The following is a 10,411-nucleotide window of genomic DNA, read 5'->3' on the forward strand; positions in this document are numbered from 1 at the left end:
CAACAAATGCCTGAAATCAGACTCTATAAATGAATAATGCAAATCCTACAGGCTCCAGAAGTGTGCAGGTACCCCATATACTGCTCAGGGAACTTTTTCAGTGCCGTGTTAGAAGGATAAGAATAGATTTCTTAGTATAAGCTTTCTTTAACGAGCATTGAAGTTCTAAACCAAAATATGTTTAGCCTATGTTCAAGGTCTAACAGACATAAGGACAACAGAGGGTATTAAATACTCTATGAAGTCATATAATTGCTGCCTAAATTCATCAAAACCTAGCACCTATATACACTTAGTTTCCTAAAACCCTGTTTCTCAGTTATAATGTTGATAGTGATTATACTCAGTCAAGACAACAGAAAAACAGCTTATGTGAAAGATAATCTAAAGAGCTCACAATAGAAAAGTTGAAGTTAATTCAAGTAGCCTCTTAACCATTAAAAATGCGCATTGATGAGTTCACTTGTATTTTGAAATACCTAAGTCTAAAACTGCTCCAAAATGATCAGCAAATAATTAACTTAGGTAAATTTCTGAGCAGGAATTCCAATAAAAACTTCATTAATAAGTAACTGACATCTATAACATCTTCACCCATGTAGCTGCCTTTTCCTAGCTGCTCTCTTGTAGAGAGAATACCAAAATTGTATGAGTTTATTAGTATGCACCAAGCATTTAGATGCCCCTAATCCACTTCTAAATGAACGTTCTGTTCAGTCTGCTCAGCTACTTCCATACTCAAGAAAAAAGTATTTGTAAGCTCATAAAATAATGCTTTTCTCTCTTTTCAGATTTGCATGAGCTCTTACAATGTACTTAAGGATTTAAGGTATGTGAAGACAAAAAAAGCTGCACACTACTGTAGATATCACCCATCTTTTTTTTTTTTCCCAAACTATTTTCTAATACCTTCACAATTAGTTAAAAAATAGACTACATTTAATTTTCTGTCCATCTGCAAAGAGCAAAAAAGTAAAACAAAATGACAATGTTTTTCCGAAAGGACAGGTCAATACTCTGACTATTGGTGAATGAAAAGCAATTTGGATATATTCTGTTTGCATTACTTTTTAATAGGAGAACCTGAGATTTCTGTCAATAAATAGCTCTAAGCACTGCACTGGTGTGTTTTGAATGCACAGTACCAAAAGAGCTTGCTTTGCCAATCTGATTAGAAAAATTTCTATTATCATATATGAAAAGTGTACAATTTCTCTAGTGTGTTAATAAACTGAAAAAGAGCGTAACAACAGCTTAGCTAAATTTTAGAAAGGCTCAGTAACGAAAAGAAGTAACAAAAGAAGTGAAAACTTCTTGGTAAAAGTCTTCAAAGAACATGTTTTCTCTTCCCATGCACAGCAACTAAATTAAAATCAGTACTTGTTCAATAACAGCTGAACTTTGTCAACCTCACAAAAGAAACTGACGACAGAAGGGATCCGAAAAGATAACTGCGTTTCTGAGCTAGGACGAGATGCTCCACAAAAGCTCCCCCCATGCCCCAGAAACGCAGTGAAGGACACAAGAACACAGAGCAGGCAACCAACAGTTCACATGGCAAGAAGGGAATATCCATCATGAGCAACTTGTATTATCCCTAAAATGGAAACAGTTCCATGTTCAATAGCCATTCCCACCTCAACCCTTGTGCCAGCACTGCCATTTGTGAAGGACTTTGTTAGTCACATCAGAGAAATTAATCAGTTGAAATTAACTCTAACCATGTATTTTTGCTTCCTTTTTTGTCAGTCTTGATTTCATCAGAATCAACTCTGATCTGGCTTGTTCTTTGGTGGCATAAAAAATGTCAGCACCAAGCAGCTAGGAGGAACACTCACTTGTGAGGAGAAAAATGGATTAATAAACTGCTCCTCTTGGCATCACTATGTATTTTTAGGCTAAATTAAAATAACTCTACCATCAACCCATTTCCTCCCACCCCCAAATGTTTTAGCAATGATTCGGTCAGAATTCTGTAACATGAACAATAGAGATGCCAGTGAAAAGAGAGAGTGTTGTGTGTTTTGCATATTTTTAGTCAGGCTGCATAAACTACAGATTCCCAAAGCCTGACTTTACCTAAACAATATAATCAGTAACAATTTTAGACAACTCTGTTTCTCAGCCTGTTATTTTATGTCACCAATACAAGTTACAGATGCTGTTCTGAACTTGTAATATATTACTAGGACTAGCATAAATTACTCAGATTTGGCTTAATAAATCAATACAGAAAAACATGTTCCTTAGAAACTGGTTCGCTGAAGACTTACTTCATCAGAAGCAAATACAGTCGCCAGGGGACAAAAACCCCAGTAGTTTGGTCAGCTGACAATTCAGAATCTACACTAACATTGTATCCCCTTTCCAGACTTCAATGACTTGTGGCGTTAAATATACGTGGGACAGAGTGGGCAGAAACCAATTCCTTTGGAACCGTTCTGCAAAATGCACATGCAGAAACATTAAAATATTTAATGTTAAAGCATGTTCAGCCACCTACCTTTAAATAATTATTTCCATATTGCCTTACAGCTAATCTGTTGCAAACAGGAAAGTATTTTTCTACATATTTACAAATACTTAAAATATATTACTAGTCAGAAACTTTAAGAAGTGTCTTCTATATACTCGTAACAAAGAAGGCAGAACAAACTGACTCCATCCAGTAAAATCCACTTCTAGGACTGTATTTAGAACTTAGATTCTACATTCAGACTCCCTTGGTAGTACTTATATCGCAGCAAGCCTTAAAAAAAGCAAAACCGAAAACAAACAAGCAGTTAACTGAATCCAAACCATGCCTGAAAATTTACTTTGAGTAAAACAAACAAAAAAAACTATAATAGAGTATTTACTACATACTTACTGTAAGTAATGCCTCATTTATTCCAAATCTGTCAAATGCTTGTTTCATTTTTAAACTTCTTGCAGTATGACAGACGAGCCTGCAGAAAGCTGCTGGTTTGGATTTCAAGTCTAGAATTTGAAATTCTCATAACTTATTTAAATAAAACTTTTGGTAATCATCTTGGTGTAGGCCAAAGCCAAATCTGTTTTAGAAAAGCTTCAGGGGATTGTATTACTTTCCAAATTGCCATCTGATTTTCTAATCTGGCCATTCTGAAATGTTTAAAATAATTGCATAAACTTTTATGACACCTATTCCTGAAAATGAGTTGAAATTACAAAGCTATTTCAGTTACTCGTTTTTAAAGTTAGAGTGTGGTATTAGACACACAAACCTTTACAGTAACATTTCAATTTCAAATAAAAAACTTGATGCAGAGAGAAACCGTAACCCTGCAATATGATGTCTTGATCAGCTGCGCAATGAGTAAGAGAGCCTGGCTAGCACACAACACTGCAAATGAGAATCAACAACTGAATGTGCTTTGGAAAGAATCAAAAACAGGCTTTGCTGAAGCTCTATTCAGTTATTATCAGCATTGACAGGCTGTCGCTACTCACCATCAACAGAAGAACACCCTTAACAGATCAAGCAATACCTACTTGAATACAAACAACTCATTCCAGAAAGACAGATGGAAAAGGCACTAACAGCATTACTACTTGTACCAAGCAATTAAACAATCCCAGTTTACCCTTTAAGGTGTTAAACCCAAATCACACACAAGAAAGGCAAACCTGGCAAATCTCACTAACGTGGTGCCTTACTTCTCACCCTGCCAGCCCCAGTCCCAGTGCGGCATCACGCACTCACACTGCATCACCATGACCTCTGCTCTGCAGCTCTGAGACACCACAAACCAAATCAAAATGCCAAGAAAGATGTGCAGGGGCTCAAAGCAGTCAGGAGTGAACGTACCTGGGGTACTAATGCACAACGGTGCCTCACCAGAAAGTGTACTTTCCTTCTCCTATCACGAGATGTGTTACAGCTGCTCTGGAACACATGACTTAATGTACTAAGGATTTGCAGAAAGCAGAGGGGAAAGAAAAAAAAAAGAGCTGGGAGCCAACTTCCGAGAGAATCAGAAATCAGACACTTCTGAAAGATTAAAACTTTCCGTGATACAGTTATAAAAACCTCCCACAATTTGATTTTATCAGTCAGTTGCCTGTCAAAAGACACATGTAGACAAAAAAGCAAACTAAATACAAAAAGCAGGTGGTAAAGCTAAATAGACTGGCATTATTAAATAAAAGCCAAATACAACCAGTGGCAAAAATCCTGAACACAATATTTCATTCCACCTCAACAAGAACACTGCACAGCTGGAAAATGTTCAGAGGTAATCAAAAGGATGATTAAAGATATGGAAAGCTTCCTTCTTAGGACCAACTAAGACAACCAAGCTAGAGAGAAGCAAAACAGAGCAATCTTAAAGATAAAAAATTCTACTCCAGTTCTGTTTATTTCTATAATTGTACTGTATAAGGTTTAAACAACTCCTAAACCATTGCTAGATGTTTTGTAAAAACTTAGAGGTAGCAACTACTAACTTAATCTACTAGCAAATTAGTATACTAAGCAACACTTTAAAATAATTACTACAAGTGGGTATTAGGATTTAGAAAGAACCATCGTTTTCTCACACTTCATCAGATGTTCCATCAGTTACATAGTCTCCTGCACAACATCCTGCGTGAGCAACAGTGAGGAAGGACCTTCTCACCTGACCTTGCCTAAAGCACGGTGCAGCGTGGCACACAGCACAGACACGGGGCCGGTTCGTTATCCACCTGCGTGTCACTCCTCTCTGCACACTGCTTTGCCACTGCAGCCGTGGACACTTACACCGCTTTACACTCCAGTTATGTTGTACCATTTTTTCAAATGCTGAAGTTGATGTCTCAAAAATGCTATAGACATCGTGGAAAACAGGCTACAATTGATTACCAGAATAAGACAGACCAAGTTTAACAACTTTAACTTCATTCTTCCCTAAAGTATACAAGCTCATTTCCTACTACCCAGGCAAGGCACTTTAGCAGACTGACCCATAGCCTACCTGCTATTTCTCTGTTTTATCTCTTTGACATGTTTATAAAACAAGCTATGCAGACAAACAAAGGAAACAAAAGTGAAACTATTATGTAGGCCAACTCTTCAACTAAGTGCAAAACCTCTTGATCAGAGAGCTACAGTGGGAGAACAGAGCTGCAGAAAGAAAAACAAAACATTTTTATAACTACATCTTAAACCTGTCACGTGTTTTGTAAAGAAATTATAACAAATTCTATAAAATTGTATGGTTTTCCCTACTGCAGTATCAGTGTTGCTACTTACAACCAAGGTTTTCACTTGCTTTAAATGATGTTTGTTGCTTTTCCAAATACACCTCCTTGTTTTGTAACCTGACTCATGCTATTTCCATCTCTGGAACTGCCTCTCCTAACCTCCACTGCACAGAAATACAAGTTAAACAGTAGGGCATTTAGCTACTTCGGCATTTCAATTTTTAGTAAGCTACTCCCTCAAAGTGACTGTGTTTTACAACCAAAGGCTTAATACAACTATTAGGAGTTTATGAAGATTACTAAGGCCAGTAACTGCTCATGCTAACATAACTTAATTCCAAAAGAACTCCTTAAAAACCCCGCCAATTAAAAAAGCATAACAAACAGCCACTCAGGTTTAACCCTGTTCCTGAGAGCAAATGCAACTTCACACAGCTATTAAGGAGAGGATATTAGGAATACCATACCTAAACTGTACTTGCAAGGGAGTACAAGTATACAAGTATTATTAAATGAGTTGGAATTTGGCCAGAAACTTGGGTTATGACAAATCCAAAAGCCAGCCTACCCAAGAGTACAATGCGTACTTGTTTATACATTTTTCTACTGCACCATTGGATGGCAGAAAAAAAAAAAAAGGAAAGAATAAAAAAGGGTGAAAAAAGTGTTTAGGCTGGTGCTTAACTTTAAACAGGAAGAGTTTCATTTAAGTCATTTAAAATAAGTCACTTCTAAACTCCACCCCACCCTAATACACTGACACTCATAAAAACGCAAAGATTTTGTCAGAGCTACTCTGTGGCTGTACAGAGCAGCGAATTCTATTACAAAATAATGCAAAATAACACCTTAGAATGATAAGGAGGTAGAAGTTTTAATTCTGTGGTGAGTCATATTCTTTTAATCTGTTTCTATATAACCTGGGGCAACTTACTGCAAATGTTCCACAAGCCATCAAATGTTGATTTCAAAGATAGTGCAGACAAGGGAAATGATGCAAACATGGGATAAATATAAGCCAGTTGAGAAAAACAACCACCAGTCAGGACCATTTTAAGTGTACTTCATAGTTTCACAAATCAAGAATGAACTACACTGCAAAAAGTTCCTGCACAGAAGTAGTTTTCTCCCACTGTTGATGCACATGTCCCACAGTAAAGGCAAGACACGTTACATTTAGAGAAAAGCAATCTCGTACTGCCTTGCAGTTTCTGTGGAATGTCTCGGAGAAGAACATGCAGTCACTTCCTTGTGAGTCAAAGACCTTGGAAGAATATCAACTGCAACATAACCAGTAAGATGCCAAGTGGTAAGCAGTTTTGCAAGCACAAAAATATAACTGTATTTCAAATACTGAGCAATCTTAGCAATTTTTAGCAAACTTAGGGTATCTATGCCTCAAGTAAAAATCTGTATTATTTTGTCGCATGAAGTGTGTCAGTCAGTTGTTCTTCGCTCTTTCAGTTGAACCTCTTCCACAATATTTCAGCCTCTTAAATTTAAGGTACTTCAGTAGACCACATCACATATTAATTAGTACTGCTTAATTAACAACAGTTCCATATGAAGCAGTGACAAAAATAATTTTTTAAGAGTAACTTGTTTATTCTATTGATCACTTTGAAAACTAACACATTTTAGCAACTTAGACATGATAGCAATAGCTTCCTACATTAGTATATGTGTGAATATTAATATCTGTTGACTTATAATCTGATTACTAAGAAAAAAATGCAGCATACCACTGTTTTAAACTTGAAATTACCCTTTGAAACAACAAGTCAAATTTATTACTGTGATGTACAATTTGCAATGAAAGTAATCTTGAGAACAGTAGATTGTTTGTTTGGTATCTGAAAAAGGCTTTTAGAAATCATCATTTATCAAAATGTCACCAAAGATTATTTCTTATTTAAAATCTGAAAGTCATGAATGACCTACAGTTTCATAAGCATGTAACTATGAACAATAATAAAAGCATTACTTTTCTCATCCACACACTAAAAAGGGTATTCTGCATAGGTTTAAAGACACAGACACTCAAATTACATAACAGCTGCATATTCAATAAGAGTAAATGAATAAAGACAGTATGAGAAGTTTTCTGATACAGAAGCCAATCATACCTACCTACTGGAAATTCTATGTTTTTCTTTAAAATAAAGGAAGACTACAACACACACTACTGTAGTAGGTTCTGCACACAGGTAAAGGTCTGACTATCTGACAAAAAAATAATCATTATTAGTCTTCCAAAAGGTCTCCTAAATGTTACAAAATTTCCATTTATTTGATTTCAAACACTCACAATAAAACCAAGACTTTATTCTACCTGTACTAAAGCATTACACAGGCAAAGTAGCCAATGTATTTATTTAGTGTTTCAGGTTAGAACAATTTCCTACAGACACAAATACCATTAGATTTTCCTACTTGGAAGTCATATTCCCTCAAGTAGCATGTTAAAATTAAAACATACCAAAATCAATAATCATAGTAAAATAGGGAAAACTATTTACATTTTACCAATTCTATTATAATAAACACATATCTGTCAAATTCCTGATATAGGCCTACCTGGCAAAAGTACTGGTTCCAGTTTTTTAATCCTTGGTTCTGATGCAATCTGGTCTTCAGGCTGAAGAAAAAAAAGAGAATCAGAACTTGATAGTCAGACACAATTCTGATCTATTTAGACAAAGGAGAAAGCTCTTTTTCTGACTTAAAAAGCCCATAATAAACAGCCAGGATCCAATCATAGAAACAGTTTTCTGTAAAGGCATTAATATTTTTGTGTACATTTAGCTTTGTACTACAAGAATAATATAATATGTAAAGTACAACGTTTAACTAATTATGTAACCCAGGCTATAACAAGACACAGGATGAACAGAAAAAACAGTCTGGCTTGACATTCCATAAAGGCTCAAGTCCTACAACAAGCTTTACACAGATACGGACACTAAAGTTTGCACAAAACTCTGTACCAACTTTTAACGTGCGACTTTCTGACACAGGAAAATTTTCCAAAACAACGAGGCCTAGAACACATACGTGCCTAGTTTGCATTTTAATTCCAAACCTTAAAAATAGAAATCCAGAAGGACTGGAACCTTCAGTGAAATAACCTTAATGCCTACGGTTCCTACCCTGACAGCGATATGGCCATTTCCCACAGCTAGGAATATCCAGAACTAAGTTCAACAACATTTCACTTTTACCAAATTGCGAAAATGCAAAAATGAGTCAACATGTCAAACGTGTTGCTAAGAGAGGTCCTGCCTTGTCTAAAATAAACACATAAAGATCACTGTCTGTCAAGTGCACACCCGGACCACACAAAAAATCTCCGTAGTTCTACTAAATATTCTTGATACTGTATGTGTGATACATAGCATTCTACAACATATACTTGATATATATATATATATATATACACCCTTGATTTTCTTATTTATGCCATCAGCCAAGTTTTAAATGTGAAATGATGGCTACAGTGAGAGTTTAATTATTGGCGTAAGGGACAAGCACCAGCTGTTTTCTCCTCAAATATTCCACAGCACGAAGGTGGATCCCGCAGAGCCCACTCAGCACAAAGAGGAAAGCGAGCCCAAACACCTGAAGCATTATTCTAACATTCCACAATAATCTCACATCGGCCGGTTTTAATCAACACAAGACTTCATTTCGGTAGGAGTTCTACTCCTGGGCCGGAGTCCGGGCTTGTCAGTCTCGCCGTACGTGTGTGCGGGACTTCACAGGCCAAGAGGCCAACAGGCTGCACCCAAACTCGCTGCACAGCTTTTGTCTCCCTGCGCTACGGAGGGTTTCCAGGGGCTCCTCGGACGCCGCTCAGAGACGCGGAGGCGCTGGATTCCCACCCGCGGGGCCGGTCCCCTCGAGGGGAGCGGGGCCGCACTCCGGGCCGGGCCCCGGGCCGCACTCCGGGCCGAGCGCCGGGAGCACAGCCCCGGCGGCGGCACCGCGGGCAGGGCCGAGGACGGGCCCGGAGAGGGAGCGCCGAGCGGGTCGCTAATGGCAATAAAAGGCAGTTACCTGAGGCAGCGGCAGAAGGTAGGACTTGAACGTGGGCTTGGGCTGCTTCAGAGAGAACATTGTTGCTGCCGGCGAGCGCGGAGGGAGCGGCGGGTCGGGCCGGGCCCAGGAGGCCCCGTCCCGCGGGGACAGGGTGTCGGCGCCCGCCGGCCCAGGCCTGGCACCCCGCAGCTACTCGGGGCTGCGCGCTCCCAGTCACACGGCGGCAGCCCCGGCGGGCGGCGGCGGAGGCGGCCCCAGCGCACCCTCCTTCCCCAAGGGAGGAGTCAGCCGCCTGGGCAGGCCCGGCCTGGGGCTGCCCCAACCCCTCATGGAGCCCCCCGCGGCTCCCCCCGCCTCCCCGAGAGGGCGGCCGCCTGCTGGCCGAGCGCCTCTCTACCGCCGGCGGCGAGCGGGCGGCGGCGGCCCCGGCGGGCGGCGGACTGAGGCGGGCTCTGCCGGGGCGGCCATGTTGGGGGGAGCGGCCTCCCTACGGCGGCGCAGAGAGGCCAAGCGGCCGCGGCCCGGCGGGGCCCGTTTCCCGCGCCAGCACCGCAGTAATTACGCTTTGTCCGCTTGGACGCACACCTGCTGTCACGGCCACGACAGCCAGCACCGCTGGGTCCGACCAGACCGACAGAGGGGCGAGGTGACCGAATCTCGCCCGCTCTCAGGGGGAGCCCCCGCACACCCATCCAGTCCCGGGGGTGGAGCCGCCCACGGGCCCGCAGGTGGGAGCCCCGGGTCAGCTCCGCCCCTGGAACTGCCTCTGCTCCCGGCCCCCGGGGGGGAAAAGCGTCATGAATACGGGGTCGGGGGGGATGTTAAAATGAGGACGGAAACAGAGAATTTCCACACATCGCCTCTGCATGGGGCCCGCAAAGGCAGGTTTTTATTGTGATCCTGGGGTCTCAGATCAGTAGTAAAAATCCAGCTCCAGCATGAATCAACTACAGCCGTGAAAGGTATGTGATCTATGGGTGAAGCCATGCTGACAGCTGCAGGTGGATGCAGAACACCTGTGTAACTCCCTCTCCTGAAGCTTTCTGGGAACTCATGGATTGCTCAATTGAGCTTCCCTAGAAGATACAAGTAAAGCAGTTGCCCACCTAAACTGCCAAAATCAAAAGACCTCCTACAAGAAGCAACAGTTTGGATAGAAATGTGGTTT

The 10,411-nt window shown here is 40.7% G+C and overlaps 1 protein-coding gene across 2 annotated transcripts in view; it reads right to left on the minus strand.

The window, feature by feature from the left end:
• The window catches only part of MTMR10 (myotubularin related protein 10), a 37,915-nt gene extending 28,377 nt beyond the window's left edge, over positions 1-9,538 (minus strand). The window contains exons 1-2 of one of the 2 annotated variants that reach the window (XM_080351580.1): positions 9,262-9,538; positions 7,783-7,843 (exon numbers count right to left, since the gene is read on the minus strand). In XM_080351580.1, the coding sequence (XP_080207706.1) occupies positions 7,783-7,843; positions 9,262-9,321 (121 nt within the window). In that variant the 5' untranslated portion in view covers positions 9,322-9,538. Of the gene's footprint in view, positions 1-7,782; positions 7,844-8,859; positions 8,961-9,261 lie in introns of those variants that run through there. The other variant, XM_080351581.1, reaches the window with a different exon arrangement.
• Positions 9,539-10,411: the final 873 nt, after the last annotated feature.

This window comes from Nesoenas mayeri (assembly GCF_963082525.1).
Source record: "Nesoenas mayeri genome assembly, chromosome: 11".
Taxonomy (NCBI): Eukaryota; Metazoa; Chordata; class Aves; order Columbiformes; family Columbidae; genus Nesoenas; species Nesoenas mayeri.